At 33.6% G+C, this 17272-nt stretch overlaps 6 protein-coding genes across 6 annotated transcripts; 5 read left to right on the top strand and 1 right to left on the bottom strand.

Annotated features, from left to right (window-relative positions):
• Positions 1-22: 22 nt before the first annotated feature.
• On the top strand, positions 23-3741 carry T551_02160 (ATP-dependent chaperone ClpB; the record flags this gene model as incomplete). Its single annotated transcript, XM_018374423.1, has 22 exons — positions 23-113; positions 162-657; positions 706-778; positions 820-980; positions 1027-1105; positions 1149-1211; positions 1251-1298; positions 1343-1399; positions 1443-1544; positions 1584-1654; positions 1698-1839; positions 1881-2010; positions 2053-2205; positions 2252-2381; positions 2435-2522; positions 2568-2640; positions 2683-2750; positions 2793-2856; positions 2902-3005; positions 3045-3157; positions 3204-3308; positions 3352-3741. The coding sequence occupies 22 exons, from the start codon at positions 23-25 to the stop codon at positions 3644-3646; spliced, it is 2706 nt and encodes a 901-aa protein (XP_018229375.1). The 3' UTR covers positions 3647-3741.
• On the top strand, positions 3244-7504 carry T551_02161 (uncharacterized protein; the record flags this gene model as incomplete). Its single annotated transcript, XM_018374424.1, has 14 exons — positions 3244-3741; positions 3788-3933; positions 3983-4201; positions 4249-4329; positions 4370-4427; positions 4477-4661; positions 4705-4841; positions 4888-5280; positions 5324-5417; positions 5465-5703; positions 5755-5904; positions 5947-6096; positions 6143-6227; positions 6273-7504. Coding segments are annotated over exons 1-14 (3171 nt in total). The 5' UTR covers positions 3244-3739.
• Positions 7505-8146: 642 nt separating this feature from the next.
• T551_02162 (uncharacterized protein) lies at positions 8147-8902 on the bottom strand (the record flags this gene model as incomplete). Its single annotated transcript, XM_018374425.1, has 1 exon — positions 8147-8902. One exon carries the CDS (start codon positions 8900-8902, stop codon positions 8147-8149), a length of 756 nt encoding a protein of 251 aa, XP_018229377.1.
• Positions 8903-10489: 1587 nt separating this feature from the next.
• On the top strand, positions 10490-11397 carry T551_02163 (uncharacterized protein; the record flags this gene model as incomplete). The annotated part of the gene is made up of 2 exons (XM_018374426.1): positions 10490-10627; positions 10819-11397. The coding sequence occupies 2 exons, from the start codon at positions 10490-10492 to the stop codon at positions 11395-11397; spliced, it is 717 nt and encodes a 238-aa protein (XP_018229378.1).
• A 1066-nt stretch (positions 11398-12463) lies between these two features.
• T551_02164 (uncharacterized protein) lies at positions 12464-13639 on the top strand (the record flags this gene model as incomplete). The annotated part of the gene is made up of 1 exon (XM_018374427.1): positions 12464-13639. One exon carries the CDS (start codon positions 12464-12466, stop codon positions 13637-13639), a length of 1176 nt encoding a protein of 391 aa, XP_018229379.1.
• A 737-nt stretch (positions 13640-14376) lies between these two features.
• Positions 14377-17154, top strand: T551_02165 (uncharacterized protein; the record flags this gene model as incomplete). The annotated part of the gene is made up of 14 exons (XM_018374428.1): positions 14377-14511; positions 14561-14665; positions 14706-15045; positions 15087-15146; positions 15187-15283; positions 15324-15413; positions 15461-15536; positions 15582-15812; positions 15860-15983; positions 16028-16134; positions 16180-16316; positions 16365-16491; positions 16539-16640; positions 16693-17154. The coding sequence occupies 14 exons, from the start codon at positions 14377-14379 to the stop codon at positions 17152-17154; spliced, it is 2193 nt and encodes a 730-aa protein (XP_018229380.1).
• Positions 17155-17272: the final 118 nt, after the last annotated feature.

Raw genomic sequence — 17272 nt, forward strand, 5'->3', positions numbered from 1 at the left:
GGGCCCAACGACATAAAAAGTGATGAATTATCAATTTACAGATAAAACAGAGAAAACTATCTCAGATTCATATTCATTAGCTCAGAGCCATGGGCATAGTCAGTTGACACCAAGTAAGTTTTTCTGCAGAGAAAATAGAGTGATTAATGATAAAAATATAGTACATATTGCTTTAACATTGTTGATGGAAGAAAATCCGCAACTTTTGCGTGTTATTATTGAGAAATCTGGCGGAGACGTTAGTAAATTTGAAAGGGATGTCCGTAGATTATTGGTACGGATGCCAGTGCAGGAACCGGCGCCGGAAAATGTGTCTTTGTCACCACAATGTATGAAGATGTTACGAACGGCCCATGAGCTTCAAAAGCGTCAACGTGATGTATATATGGCTCAGGATCACTTGATATCTGCACTGTCAGAAGATCCAGCGATTAAAGCAATATTAAGTGAGATGGGAATAACATCTCAGTTATTAGATCAAGCAATTCAAAAAGTACGAGGGAATCACCGTATAGAATCAAAATCAGCAGAATCTGGCTTTGATTCTCTCTCTAAATATACTGTTGATTTGACTGAGCAAGCAAGAAATGGCACACTTGATCCTGTAATTGGACGTGAGGATGAAATACGTCGCACGATTCGTGTACTGTCTAGACGGTTATTATTAGTATTTTAAGGAATGAGTCTGTGTATTAATTTTTCTAGGACTAAAAACAATCCAGTTTTAATAGGAGAACCTGGTGTAGGCAAAACTAGTGTTATAGAGGGACTTGCTCAAGTAGGAAAATATTTATAAAAGAGCTATTATTGATTATATAGAGAATTGTAAATTCTGATGTTCCATCTAACCTCTTAACATGTAAATTACTTAGCCTTGATGTGGGAGCTTTGGTTGCAGGAAGTAAATTTCGTGGAGAATTTGAAGAAAGAATTAAGTCTGTATTAAAAGAAGTTGAAGATTCTCAAGAAATAATTATTTTGTATTTTTATTTATTAACACATACATGTATATTGAATACTTTATAGATTTGTAGATGAAATTCATTTACTTATGGGTGCCGGAAACACTGGAGAAGGAGGTATGGATGCAGCTAACCTTCTTAAGGTGAGTTACATTTCATTTAGTGCTTCAGTATTGATAAAAATAGCCAATGTTAGCAAGAGGTAAACTTCATTGTATTGGTGCTACAACATTAGGAGAATATCGTAAAGTATGGTTTTTATTTTTTTATTTTTTTTAATATTATAAGTATATAGAAAAAGATGCTGCTTTTGAAAGAAGATTTCAACAAATATTGGTATTAAAATATTATTTTTTTAAAAAAAGATATTTACTTTTTAGGTCAAAGAACCTTCTTTGCCAGAATGTATTTCAATTTTAAGAGGACTTAAAGAAAAGGTTTAAAAATTCATATGAACTATATTTTTTCTTAAAATATTAGTATGAGGTTCATCATGGTGTAACGATTCTCGATTCTAGTCTTGTTTCTGCTGCGACTCTTGCGTCTCGCTATCTTACTGGGAGGAGATTACCTGATAGTGCAGTAAGAAATATAGTATTTTTTTCATTAGCTAAATTTTAGATTGATCTTATTGACGAAGCAGCTGCCTCTGTGCGTGTTGCAAGAGACAGTGCGCCTGAAGAATTAGACAAGTTTTTTCCTATTTAAAATTCAACATATATTTATGAAATTTAGTCTTGAACGTCAATTAAGACAGCTTCAAGTTGAGATTCACGCCTTAGAAAGAGAGAAAGATGATTTATCAAAAGAACGTTTAGCAAAAGCTCGCCTTGAAATGGCAAATGTAGAAGAAAAATTATTACCTTTAAGAGAAAGGGTATTTTTTTAAGTAAATATTTATATTTTAAATTTTTGTAGTATCAAATAGAAAAACAAAGAGTTAATGATATTCAAAAAGCAAAAAAGCGATTAGATGAGTTAAAAGCTAAAGCATTGGACGCAGAAAGACGTATGGATTTACAAACAGCTGCTGATTTAACATATTATGGTATTTTTGATTCTTTATTTTTATATATTAAAAAAAAATAAGCTATTCCGGATTTGCAGAAGAGGATTGAAGATTTGGAAGCTTTAAAGGCCAGGGCTGATGCAGAAGTGATTGAAAAATCAAGTGAACCGAAATTATTACTTACTGATGTTGTAACAACAGATCAAATAAATGAGATAGTAGCTAGATGGACAGGTATTTTCAAAATTTTACTTTTATTTCTAAAATAACCATTAACTAGGAATTCCTGTAACACGATTAACTTTAAGTGAAAAAGAAAAGCTTTTAAGAATGGAAAAAAGTTTATCACAATATGTAGTTGGACAAAAAGATGCAGTAAAGGCAGTAGCAAATGCTATACGTCTTAGCAGGTACGATATTAATATAAGCATTTAATATATTTGGATTTTTATTTGATTTATAGGTCTGGTCTTTCCAATCCTAATCAACCAATTGCTAGCTTTTTATTTTGTGGTCCTAGTGGAACTGGAAAAACATTGTTGACTAAACAAGTGTGTTATAATTATTAATTAATTATATAATAACACCAAATTTAGTTAGCAGAGTTTCTTTTTGATGATAAAAATGCTATGATAAGAATAGACATGACAGAATATACTGAAAAACATTGTAACAAACTCTGATATTTTGTCATTTTTATTGATGTAATAGCCGTTTCCCGTCTAATTGGCGCGCCTCCTGGATATGTAGGTTATGATCAAGGTGGACAATTAACTGAAGTATATCTTCAAATAAAACAATATTATTATTAATAAATGCAGCAACTTAAAAGACGTCCGTTTTCTGTAATATTATTTGATGAGATAGAAAAAGCCGCACAGGAAGGTTATTACGAATATTTCATGTTTATTTTTGGTTGACATGCTTTAGTTTTGACTGTTTTACTTCAGGTTCTTGATGACGGTCGTTTGACATCTGGACAAAGTCAAACAATAGATGCTAAAAATGCGGTAATTATTATGACAAGCAATTTGGTATTTTTTTTTGTAGTTTTTGTTTTCTGACGAATCAAGGGTGCTGAATATCTTACAAATACTGTTGCTACACCAGACGGGAAGACTGATGAAATTACAAAAGCTATGGTTATGGATAGTATTCGTAAATTTTTCAAACCTGAATTTTTAGGGTTTATATTATCAAAGTTTAAAGATTTGTGGACTAATTGATTTAAGACGCACTACAGTAGTAATGTTTAACCGTCTAACAAAGAAAAACATGCGCGAAATTGTTATTAAACAAATTGAAGAAATACAAAAAAGACTTGAAGATAACAATAGGTATATTAGTGTTTTTTTATTTCTTTTTAATCTTTTTAAAAAGAAAAATCAAAATCGAAGTCGATGATGCTGCAATCGCTTATCTTAGCGAAGCTGGTTATTCTCCTGCTTATGGTGCAAGACCTTTAAAAAGAATTATTCAGAATGAGATTTTAAACAAACTTTCAATTTTCATGTTACGTGGACAAATTAGAGATAATGAAACTGTTAATATTTGTTTTCACGAAAAAAAAATATATATTCAACCCAATCATGAATCAACTTCTGATATGGGTGGTGATGAAAGCATGGACGATGACTCAATGTGTGAAGACATTGATGCTGATGAGATTTATTAATTTTAATTTATACTTTAATTCATAAAATAAATTTATTTTATTAATACTTAAGACGACCCATAATTTTTATCGTAAACCTTTTGATCATAAAAAATGTAAATCTCTGAATTCAAAGAAATATCTAAGTTAATATGTCTTTAGGAACTATCGTTTCCATGAATCTTATAAAGAAGATCCATATGTATCTCGTAATATTGATTTGAATCGTTCTGAGTCTGATTTGGCTGTTAATATTAAGAAAGCAACAAGTATTAAAGAAACAGCACCTAAAAGAAAACATGTTCGTAGTAAGTATATTTTATATAACAATTCTTATGTTTTGAACCTTTAATATAGGCTGTATTGTTTATACGTGGGATCACAAGTCTTCTATATCTTTTTGGGCAGGACTTAAAGCACAGCCTATTTTATCAGATGATATTCAGATTTTTAAGGCGTTAATATGTATGCATAAAGTTATTCAGGAGGGTCACCCTATTACACTTCAGGAGGCGCAGGCGCAACGGCCCTGGCTTGAGCTGTGTTCTCATTCAGTTGTTGGAGGCAGTATTAAAGGCAGGTTAAGTTTTTGCGCTGAAAATGTATATATAATGGATAAAAAGGCTATGGGAATTTAGTAAAGGAGTATGTGGAATTTTTGATGGCAAAATTATCATTTCATAAGTTGCATCCAGAATTCAATGGTAAACAAGTGTGAACGAATGAAGGTAATTGACGTGCAAGGTATGTTTGAATATGACGAATATTTGACACTGAAAAATACGAATGATCCTAATGAAGGGTGAGTCTTTTTAATGGCTTGGTATAAGCTGTAATAGATTTTAAAATAGATATGAAACGATTACGGAATTGATGCAATTACAAGACCGAATTGACCTATTTCAAAAAACGATATTTTTGCACTTTAGAAATGGATCTAACAATGAATGCCGAGTTGCAGCATTAGTTCCTTTAGTTCAGGAGAGTTATGGAATATATAAGTTTGTTACGAATATGATTCGTGCTATTTATCATAGTATTTTTTGTTATTTTATGAAATGGAATTTGACAAAATATAGGCACTCAGTCAGATGAGGTTATTAAGCCTCTTAGATTGAGATATAATTCTCAACACCACAAACTTGTTAAATTTTACTATGAATGTTCTAATCTTAGATACCTTGTTAATTTAATATCAGTGCCAAAATTGCCTCAGGTTTGATTTAATATGATAACGTATGTATAATATTTAAGTAGTATAGGACCCGGAAAACTTAATAGATGATTTCGATTTAGCTTCACAGAAGTTTTCTGTAAAAGATAAGGATTCATTATCCGAAGGATCATCTAAAAATGAAAATAATTATGATAATGATTTGGCTTCTAATGCTTGGTCTAATAGTCAAGTAAGAGATGACTCTGCTTATCAAGAACAACAGTGGCAACTTCAGGCTCAAAAAGAAGCAGATTATATAAAACAACAAGAACTTAATGAACAAAGAATGCAAGCCGAACAAAAACTAGCACAAGAAAAATTAATAAATGAACAATATCAGTTGCATGTTCAAAATAGGATTTTAGAATTAGAACAGGAAATTTTAAATATGCGTGGACAATATAATAGAGATCAACTTATGCTTGAACAGTATGATAAGGTTAATATTTTATTTATTTTTAATAAAGTTATCTAATTTGTAGAGGGTTAAAGTTTTAGAAAATGAGCTACAGAATTTAAATGCTAATGCATCTCAACAAATTGAAAGTAAAGATGGCTATATTAAATCATTTCAAGGTTTACGAATAAAATGTTTTTAATTCTTAAATATTGATTATTACAAGATCAAGCTGTTATGTGGAAAAATAAATATGAGTCTCTTGCTGAACTATATACTCGGCTTCGTGAAGAACACATAGATTTTCTTTCTAAATATAAACAAATCCAGCTAAAAGCAGCATCTGCTCAAGAATCTATTGAAAAAAAAGAAGAAATAGAAAAGGAAATGGGCAATAAAATTGCAGAATTAACTAATATTACTCGAGAAAGAGATCGTTTAAAACACGAAATGGATAAATTAAAAGTATAATATTCTCTTTCTATATATATATATATATATTGAAAAATAGTATAGAATCAAAAAGAAGAAATGAATAAAATTAATAAAGATTTGGAATTAAGCTTGAAAAAGACCGAAAATTCGGAGAAATCTAAGTCTTATGAGCTTTCTTCATTAACTTCTAAATATAATAAAGAAGTTTCAGAATTGGAAAAGTCTCTTGCGGTAATTTATATTTTATAATTATTAAAATTAATATTTTAATAGGTTAAACAAGAAATGATTGATGAAATGTCAATGAAATTAAAAGAATCTTATGATCAATTAGAAAAAGTAACAAAAGAAAAAGATGATGAATTAGATATTTATAAAGCTGAAATGGAATCCACATTTATGAAACTTAATGATTTACATATGGTGAATATTTCTTAATTTTGTTTAAATTATTTTTTAAATATTATAGGATCATCGTGATATGGATTCTGCTATTAATTCTGAAATTGATCGATATCTAATAGATAATCTTAAAAAACTTAATAGTATTATTGGTAAGATTTAGACTTTATAAAAAATAAATAATAATATAATATTAGATTCTGTTTTGCAAAGTGCTATACAAACAATTGATAATTCGTTATATGAGCTAGCTTCCCCAATGCAAACGGGTAATCAAAATTCAACACCTGAATACTTGCTATCAACAATTGAAAAAGGAAGTTCAAGTGCTATGGAATTTTTTACTGCTTTTAATAATTTTGTTGTAGATGGTCCAAATGGTGACCATCCTGAAATTATTAAATTGATTAATATTTTTACAAGTGTTATTGGGGAAGTTCTTAGCAATGTTAAAGGAATTGTTAGATTGGCTAATGATGATGTTGTTGGAGAAAAATTAATTTCATATGCTCAAGATTTTGCTATTGTTTCACAGAAGAATTTAGGAGCATTACAATCTTTTCGATTGATAAAATTTTCTGATGAAAAGAAAATTGAAACTGTTATTTCAAGAAATTTGGATATTCAGTCAAGTTTAAAAAAGCTTGCTCAATTGGTAGAAAGCTTTGTTCCTAAAGATATTGCTGATATGATTGCAAATTCTAAAGATATAGGTGACTTAGTAAATAGGGAACTCGAAAACGCTTTATCTGCGATTGAACAAGCTGCAATGCGTTTAGACAAGTTAAAGGATCGCCCAAAGAATTTACATTCCATGAGTCCTGATTTATTGATACATGATACGATACTTGAGGCTGCAATTGTTATAACAAATGCTGTTTCTCAGTTAATTAAAGCAGCAACAGACTCTCAAAACGAAATTGTAAGTCAAGGAAAAGGTTCTAATACACGAGCTGCGTTTTATAAAAAGAATAATCGGTGGACGGAAGGACTTATTTCTGCAGCTAAAGCTGTTGCTGGATCAACAAATATTCTTATTGAAACTGCAGATGGTATGATTAATGGAGGGAATAGTCCAGAGCAGTTGATTGTGGCATCAAATGAAATGGCTGCAGCTACAGCTCAACTTGTTTCAGCATCGAGAGTCAAGGCAAAATTTATGTCAAAGACACAGCAGACTTTAGAAGATGCATCTAAAGCTGTTTCTCAAGCATGCAAAGTGCTGGTTAAACAAGTACAAGACGCAGTAGCAGTCCGTTTTCAAAATGAAGATAAATTTGATTACTCGAAATTAACGCTACATGAGTTTAAAGTTCGCGAAATGGAGCAACAAGTTGAAATTTTAAAACTCGAAAATGAGCTTGCAAATTCAAGGAAAAAACTGGGTGAAATGAGGAAGATTTCTTATTATCGTGAGGCAACAGAATAAAGATATTTATGTGCTAACGCTTTATCCTCAAATATGAATATTCATAAAAGATAATTTAGGATATAAAAAGTTATTAGACAAGTTATTTTTAAAAGCACATGAAGCATAGCACGCAATGTAAAAAGAATATTAAAGGTTTAAAGTTCACTAATTTTTTTCTAACTGGATATTAAATATTTTATCGCTGTTAATGTCCTAATGTATCGATAATATTAATTTAGTACGGTTTCTAAATAATCTATAGTTACCTGCCTTTTGCGTTAAGATGTATTTTGTATATACTAAATCTGTTTAATCTTTAATGTGTACGCTATTCCCTAAATATATTAACTACATTTTTATACTTTGTAAAGTTTGGCAGAAAACTTAAAAGTAGAATTAAGAGAAATGATAATAAAATTAAGATAGCGATAAAACAAACGTAAAATATACATGTTTAAGTCTAAAACAATACAATAAAGTAGTTCATTTCATTTGTCAAAATAATATAATAAATATAATAAAAATTCATAAATATTTCATAACTTAACCCCACATCCGCTCTCCATTTTTTCTAGATTTATATCCGATAAATACATACACGTTGTTTATTACACGCTAAATGTTTTATTTGAATTTTGTTTAAATTATGTGAGTTCAAAATCATACCCACAGTGGGGCTGTTGTGAACTCGTTTATATCTAATGCAGTTGTCCCTAGCGCTAAGTTCTGTGTATTTAGCAATGTTTCTTCCGTTTCTATGTTATGGTCCCATTGCGGTGGTTGAATTATTGTTGGCGTTGTTAGTTGCTGCTCTGGCTGCATTGTTTTAAACGCCGTTTGTTCTTGTGGTACTTTTGTTTTAACCTTTTTTTTACGTTCTGAGGCCTTTCGAGGGCAATACCGATACATTGGATACATTGCACGATGTTGTTCTTTCATTTTTTGTGCAAGTAGATGAAACCGCTGCTTAATAAGTGGTGATTCCCCGTTCCACATGTTCCCAATAATCCGTGATACATCATTATTGCATAAATTGGCATTTTGCCGAAGAATATGTGCTTGTTGATTTTGTCTATATAAAATAAATGCATTTGGAGGCCGTGGTGGCCGTATTGGTTTCACTGTTTTCGATTTCTTGCATGGTTTAATAATATAGTGTGGTAATAGCGTTTGCCGTAATGGTATTTGCACTTTCACTGCTTGTACTGTCGGCACTGCCAGATCCAGTAAAGCTTGAATTGTTGCATCTTCATCATTTTGTGGCACCAAGATCGGCTGATATCCATGTGGTACAAAGTATGCCGCTCCTTTATTTTCATCTAAGTATGGGGATGCATCTTTGATTGAATATGGATGCAATACTGCTCGTCGTGTTTCTGTTTCATTTGGTAGTTTGAATTCTAACTGTGCATGCATTGTCTTTTAGACAAATATATACAATTTTGATTAAATTCCCAAAATATGTTTTTAAAATGCTTCAAATAAATCCCAGGATCCCTTGAAATCCCTTTATAAAGATACCAAATGCTTCCAGTATGTTTTGTTCCGATAATTTTGCTAATAACGGCACTCCAACTTGTAGAAATGCCTAATCCTCGTGTACTAATATGCTTAATCCTTAATTCTGATCCCCTTGACTTTTTAACCTTGTATCTCTGCTTTATTTTAACCCCACAAACATCGACCACTTTGCATAATCTTGTGATGGATCTAGTATATTCTACTGAGCCACATTGATCTTACTGTGTCGGGGCCCCGCCAAAACACTATCTTGCCCCCATTTTAGTTACTTTAGTCCTTATGCTTTTTACAGCCTCTATCATCTCTCTTTTCTTTTTTTCCACTCTACTCTTCATGGCCTAGTTCATATCTTAGTTTATAGCCTCATTTATAGTTCCTTTATAGCCCCTCTTTTATCTTTTTTCTAACTCTTTCTGACGATCCCCACTATAATTTTATTATAGTCTATTTTTATTTTATTTTTTCCTTATCCCCTCTTTTTTAGTGTATATGTCAATCTACCTAAAAAATCCAAAATAAAGCTCATATTTGTTTAGAATAGCATTTAAATAAAACCCCAGATTAAAAATGCCTGTTTAGTTTTAAACCCTTTTTAACCCTAATTTAACATCGTATTTATCTTTTCCTTTCAATTTTTTTAATTTTCCTCCAATCTTTTTTAATTAAGCCCATGCATAATATGTCTCTTTTTTAGCTACTATACTGTCATTTTTACTATTATTTCATTCATATTTCAACATTATTATGTCTCTATACTGTCTATTTGTTTTTATGTCGCAGTTCAATAGTGTACTTTATGTCAACAGACGGGTCGACGCCGATCTTAATTAAAAATTACATCATATAATAAAAAATACACAAAAAAATGCCAAAAAAACCCAACGATTCCTGTTAGAAATTATCTGTTTTTTCCTGCCGTTTCTTCCGTCTTTTTGCCCCTCTCCTGCTATCTTTTTGCTCTGTTTTTTTTCCTCTCTACATTAATCGGCCCGTTTCAATCTTAGAGACTTGTCCGCTAAAAGTGTCTATATTGCCCAACACGTCGATTAAAGAAAAAGAGCCAGCCCACCTAGAGATAAGTGATGTCACGGCGTGCTTAATGGTGGCTGAAAGATGCCAAAGCTGCATGCCAGGAATAGCGGGAATGGATCGGGGATTAAAGTGCCAATTGTGCTATGTGCCATTATTTTTTTTTCATAGAAAAACTGTAGAACGCTTTGTTGTGCTTTGTTATGCTTTGTTGTAGATTATTGTGTAAAGACAGGGCATAATTGACATGTGCAAAGACCCTTTGAGCACAAGTGTTGAAGACAAAGCCATGAATACGTCCGTGCAGGGCCCAGAACACGAGTTTTGAGTAACAAATACCCGTTGTTTTGAACATCTACGTCAGTGGTTTGAAGAAAAAACCGACTGTGTTGGTTAACAGTGTTTTGCAGATATCAAAGTTGTGGCATTGAAGTACTAATTTGACCTGAATCTATGGTGACTGAAATGAATTCTTTGGATGAGTGGCAGCTTCTTAAGACGCTTGCCATTGAGCTTTCTGTTTTGACAGAGTCTGTTTGTTGTGAATGTTCAATCTGTGAGTTCCGGCTTCTTCAATCATCAGGACAGCAGGTAGGTTGTTGAAGGATTGAAACCAGTTGGAAGCCAGCAGTGGCTCTACTGGGTGTGCAAAGTCTAGGCCGACTGCTATAGCTTTAAATGAAGAGTGCTTTGGAAGCTGTAAAATGGCTTAGACTGAGTTCTGTGTTTTGGATGCAATCCTTTTGCAATTTTGACGGTGGTCAATGTCTAACCTGTGCTAGATGCCAATGCAGTCTTATATGATAGAAAAACAACAATTATTGCCGAGCCAAATACCAAATCAGTTGTTAAGCCAAATAAGCAGCCATTCTCCAATATACTCACAGTTTCCAAGCTCACAGCAGCATCTCATGAGGTCTTCTGCAGAGTCATCGCTTCCCCGAGAATCAGTGAATACAGCAGATATAAGTTGCAATACAAAAAATACACAGAATGCATCATATGAACGTCTTTTTGAGACTGTTAGTGCTATTTTTGACCGTTCTTCAACCGAGTCTTCGATTTTGCTTACACAAAATGCATGGTGCCAAGACGTCAGTTTATATAATGTGTGGAACAATATTCAGCAATCACGTACAGCAAGTATTCAGCTGCTAGTACGGTCATTAAGCTGTGAGGGATCTGCTTCACTGGCTGCAGCAGTTGCTACAGCCTCACCAGCCGGCCGACGCTTTCGTAAAGACGTACAGCAGCTGCTAGAGAAGGTGTTTCAGTGCAAACCATGGCCTAATCCGACTGAAAAGACAATGCTTGCTCGTCGTTGCGGATTAACTGTTCGGCAAGTTGGTGTTTGGGTCTGAGTTTTAAATACATATATATTTCAAGCTAATTTTTTTAGTTTTCAAACCGGAGAGCACGCTGTTGGTCTGCTGCTGCCTGTTGAAGGTTAGAATTTCACTGAATTCATCAAGTTCAACCGGCAATAGTATCTCCCTTCTGGCTTACTCATAACTAGCTCTATAATATTTTTACATATTTTTATTTTTGTGAAACAGCTTGGACATTGGAAAAAAACAGGATAAAGATGCAGAAAAATGCTTATATTTCTTACTCTAGCTCCTCAGGATTTGCATACCCGTTGGATTAACTATATTTCTTGAAAGTTGGTTGTTTTTTATCTTTTATTCTTATATCTTTGCTGTCAGGTAACCGTTTAAAACTGTTTAAACACATAGTATTCATAAGCAAACACGTTTAACCTGTCAAACGGTATATCCAATGGGTTCATTTGTCTGTTCTGCTCATGTTGGGCCTGCTCAGACTTCACACGGCTTTCTTTGACGCTCTTCCGGACCGGTCGGGCCTCTTCGTTTTCTTGGTCTATCGGTCTTTATTCAGTCTTCAAACTCCGCGAAACGTCGAGGAACCGTTTTTTCGAGTCAAAAAGATATCAACGGCTATATCGCTGAGAATAGGCGGAAAAAGCAGCTAATAAACGTGAAGACGGTGTGAAGAAAGTGTTTTTAAGTGTTTTTGCTTTTTTTCCGGGTCAAATTGCTGCAGAAACGGCAATTTTAGATAACATTTGGTTGGATCCCACTTTTAAGGGCAGAGACGATTGTTGATCGCACGGACGGACAGTGCGTACGTGTGAATAAGTAGTCTATAAGGGATCAGAAGAATAGGAAGCCTTTTTGGAGCGGGGAAAACAGTATTTGGGAGCACAGTGCAGTTAGGCAGCAATAAAGAAAGTATAGTGTTTTTCTGGAAAAGAATCAATAAAAAGTGTTATTGGAGCCCGAGTTTTTGTTAAGGCAGAAACGATAAAGTGTATAATATACTTGTTTTTTGGAGTTGTTTGAGTGGAGTTATAATTGCATTTGGAAAGCAGGATATTTGAGAAACTATATCTAAAGTTTGTTGAAAATGAAGTCAAAGTCTCCAGAATTTATGTCACGATGCCGGGTATTGAATTTTCCCTGGGCAGAAAGACGGACAAGACGGACAAGCAAGGTGGAGGGGAAGGCTGCTGATGAGAAGCAGGGGTATTCCCGTGTTTTGACATTTCAGCCGCCACCGGTTGAGTTTACACCTGCAACGAATGATTTGACGTTTCCATTGATTCAGATGATGAATGGCAAAGAGCCTGTGGTTTGGGAGGAGAGTGAGTCTCAGGCACCACGAGAGAATTTGAAAGAGGCGGCAGCGACACATAGTGGAGCAATAGAGACACGGACGTTGTCTTGTTCATCACAGGCGTCGTCAGCCTCTAAAACAGCGTCAAAGAACCGGATTCCACGTCCTAAGAATGCTTTTATTTTGTATCGGTCGCATGTTAGCCAGCTTTTGAAAGAAACAATGGCATTAAAAGTCCGTGAATCAAATATTTCGAGTTTAGTCAGTGAAATGTGGAAAAAAGAGTCTGATGTGGTGCATGCATATTATGCTAAGCAAGCTGCACTTGAATGGGTCAAATATATGAAGCGGTTGCAACAAGATCGCACTGTGCAGAGTAGTAGTGGACCAGATGTTAAGTCCCCTATATCGCCAGCATTGTCTCAGAGTGCTTTGTCTTCACTGTCTCATGAGTCTCAACCAACAGCAATATCATATACTCAGCCAACATTTCCGAGTCCGGCTTCAGCTCCAGTTTCGGTTTCATCTGAAGAAAACCAAGTCATTACGCCTTATACAGACCCGTTTCTTGGGACTATGTTGTATAGTTCTTCACCAGATGCTACGTTGGGTCTTGCAAATACTGATATTTCGACACATTTATCTTCATCTCCTCAGTCATCAAATGATGATCTTTTTGATCCTTCATATGGGGCGGCTGGGCAGTTAGAGATCGCAGGATACCCATTTATGGGGAAGACGAGTCCATCCACTCTTTGTTCCTTCAAGGATACCACCTTTTCTATACCATATGATATGAATCAGCTGGATATCGGCTATAACTATCCTCTTACGAACCCTTCAACTTCTGTTTTTTCTACTAATTCATATCCTTGTGTTGTTGGCACTGGTTTAGGTTTAGATAATTCCATTCGATGGCCAGGAATGATGTTAACATCGGCTACATGGCCTGTCAATATGATTTGATTTAATTTTGCTTTTTTTATTATTCATTGTCATTTCTAATTATTCTTCCGGATCTATTAATTAATATCTTCAAGGCATTATTGGTCCTTTAAATAGGCATTTTACATATTATTAATGTTTTGTCGTTTTTCATAGGATATCTTCAGAGCATTTAGGACATCCTACTTTTTGTTTACTGCACATATTTGTTTATATTTTTCAGAATATATCTATGGAAATATTTTTCTTGTATAATATATTTTTTTAATTTTTACTCCTTGTTCCTTGTTTTATCTTTATCATTTATCATGTTCCCGTTACTTGGAACTACCTTGGTGCTGGTGTTTAGATATTAATATAATTTTAAGGTATTTTTATTCTAATTAAACATTGTTTTTCTTTAATAATACAGAGATTTCTTTATATAATTCTATATTCTGGAGCTTTATTTTACTGGGCATGTACTCATTGCATGGTTTTTATCTTTATTCTGTCTAGGCGATTTATCTATAGGGCATTAATATACAAAGAACATAATATACATAGTATATATACTGAATATAATATGTACAATACGTTTAATACATATATAGAGAATATACTGTTTGTTCTTTGACGTATATATTTTTATTCAGGGACATAAATATTTAATCTTGAGAATTCTTGACGTGTTAAGTGTTTTGACTGATAAGAGTGAAACTGGGAGATATTTTTTATAAAAACTGATAAAAACTGGATTAAGGGCTTTATTAAGAACTATGCATGCGTTTTTTGGGAAATATTTGACGCCGCATAAGATTGCTCTACTTGTGTTAGTTGAGCTATATTGTAGCTTTCTTCTTCCACCTAAACACACAATCCCAGTATTAACATTGGTTATGGAACATTTGGATGTAGGCAGTTTTTGTATATTTATTAGCAATAGTATTTACATGGAGATAGCCGTCATGTGGAACACCTTCTACTTTGAAACATCTTCAACAATTTACAAGTGATAAAGCAAGTCATCTTCCAGGAAGAAGTATATATGATATGATTCTTAAAAGGGTATGGTTAATGTTTGGATTTTCATGTCTTATTTAAGTAGCTATGGGATCTTCAATCTTTTGATGACCTTGTTTCTTTTTTTTCAAGCATTCCTGGGCTGATATCACGGCGGCAATCGCCACCGGCCATTGGTCGGCGGCTTTTGTTGTTAAGTCCATCATCATTTCTTGGGTCTTTTGTTAGGAAATGTGTGGTTGAGTTTAATAATCTGCCACTGGACGATGTAATCAATCTTTGGAAAAGTCTTGTTACGTATAGGAGTATTTCTGTGCCTAAGTGGCTGCAAAAGAATCCTGAAAAAACGTCTTTTGGTACAAGCACTACTCTTCAAACATTATGGGAGGGAGATTCTTCTCAGAAAATACAGAATGATTTTGAAGGTATGAAAAATTATTGTGTTTAGGTTGAATTGATATTTTAGAGTGTTTATCTGTTTCTGATATTGAAAGATTGTTTGAATTTCATGTTAGCAAGATGCAAAGTATGCTTTGCTTGTGTTTAGTATTGAACTAACATTGAAGCAGAAAATAAATGTAGACTAAGCAAAGAAATGAAGGAACAGTTGACGAATTTTATGAAGCAGAATGTAACTGCTCCACATGTAGTAAATTATGTCAAGTATGGATACTTTTATATTTACATTGTTAATAATATCAAGATTCCTTGATTCATGGAGATCGGGTGATTATAGGACATCGTTTGACTATCTTTTTCGTTACTTTGATTACACAATGCGTAATCGGGACAAGTATATTTGTTGGTGATTTTGTTTTTTTTCTTTTTAAAACAATGTAGAACGGGATATCAGTATGCATTATTGGATTTGGCAATGCTACAGGCTGATTTTTATTGTAATAAGGAGGCTATTTGGGTATATTCTTATATGCATAGTTTTATACTTTGACCGGTAATTCAGGCCATTCAGGAATCCATTGACACTGCGAGGGAAAATAAAGATCACGCTTGCCTTAATTATGCTTTATCCTTTTTAATTGAATTTCAAAGAAAAGAAGCTGAAGGTATAACTGGACAAAGTGTATCTGATGAACAAGTTCTGAATTATCTTTTGCTGAAAACAAAGGAAACCAAAATGATTCATCTTCAGGCAGTAACTTTTTTAGCAGAAGCCAGGAGATCTCTTTTGGAGGTAAAATGTTCCACTTATTGAGAATGCCTTAGTAATATTATTTATAGGAGGCTATGATAGATAGAGCCTTTGAAATGGTTATGAAATCTTTAAATTTGGCTTTAGAGTCATGTTCTATGAGCTTAGTCTCGTCTTGTATACTTATGCAAAGTGGGATTTGGTTGAATTTAGGTAAATTTGGTGAATTGAATCGGAATTGTCCTTTAAAGGAATAGGTTGCTCTTATCTTTGCTCTGTTTTGTTATCCATCTTTCTGAAATACCCTTCTGATGACATGTCTGTTGAAGAAGTCGTCAGGATGCGTTGTGCTTATGCGTTTCACGTATGCTGATATGTTTTCTTCACTCTGGTTGCTAAAAAATACAAGTTATCCAAACAGGGAAAATTCGATGAAAGCAAAAAATTAATGCTGGAGACTCAAGAAATCGCATTTAAATCCCATAAGGTATATCATGTATGGTCATCTTATTTCTTGTATCAAGAATTAAAACAAGCAATTCGAAGGTTCGTTTTTAAATGTCTTTTATAAACAGTATAATTTAAGCTTACTAGAAAAGATCTTCAGTATGCAGAGAAGTTATATAGCCAGCTATCTTCGATTGATGTTGACGGTGATATCTCGTTTTATATTTCTATTTCTGAAATAGAGCTTGAAGCGAAAAAAGGAAATTTTTCTTTGGTACACTTGTAATTTTGCACCTGATTCATGTTGTTTATGCTTTTTAGTCTTTCGATAAGCTCTCTGACATGCAGAATCGTGTTAAGACCGCTAAGTTTGAAGGGCTATATCATCTGACGCTGCTCCTTGTATCTGCACAACTCTACATTGTATTGAATCTATCCTTTCCTTTCAATACGTCTAATCACTTGGTATTTTTAGGAGTGCCAACAGCCTTTAAAAGCCTTTTCAATTGTATCCAAATGCATCCTTCTGGCAAAGACTTATCACAACATGTCTCTAATAATAAAAGCGGTTCTACTGTTTTCTCAGATACTCCTTCATCTGGAAGAGTTTCTTGCTGCATACGATGCTGTTCAGCGCTTAATGCCGAAACTCCTTGAAACATCCGATCTCGAACACGAGAGTTTAGCTTATTTTATTATGGCTCAGTCCATGCTTGGCCATCATCAAAAACACAGAGATCTTCAAATGGATCCTACAACCCGCCATGAAATCCACCACTTTCTTGATCTTGCTCTTAAGGGTACATCTACCCCCCTCCATCTTCTTGCTAACAAAACAGGTTTCCATACACTCCAGGACGTTGAGTATCAGGACAAAGTCCTCAGCAAAAAGGCATTATTCTATCAAACAGTCGATTCCCTTTCCCAATCCTCTTAATCCATCTTTTTTTTCCAGTCCTTTCAGTACTCTTATTCTATATACTTTATACATATACTCTATACATATACTTTATACATATATTTTATACATATATTTTATATGTATATTTTATACA

Source organism: Pneumocystis jirovecii (assembly GCF_001477535.1).
Source record: "Pneumocystis jirovecii RU7 chromosome Unknown supercont1.9, whole genome shotgun sequence".
NCBI classification, from domain to species: domain Eukaryota; kingdom Fungi; phylum Ascomycota; class Pneumocystomycetes; order Pneumocystales; family Pneumocystaceae; genus Pneumocystis; species Pneumocystis jirovecii.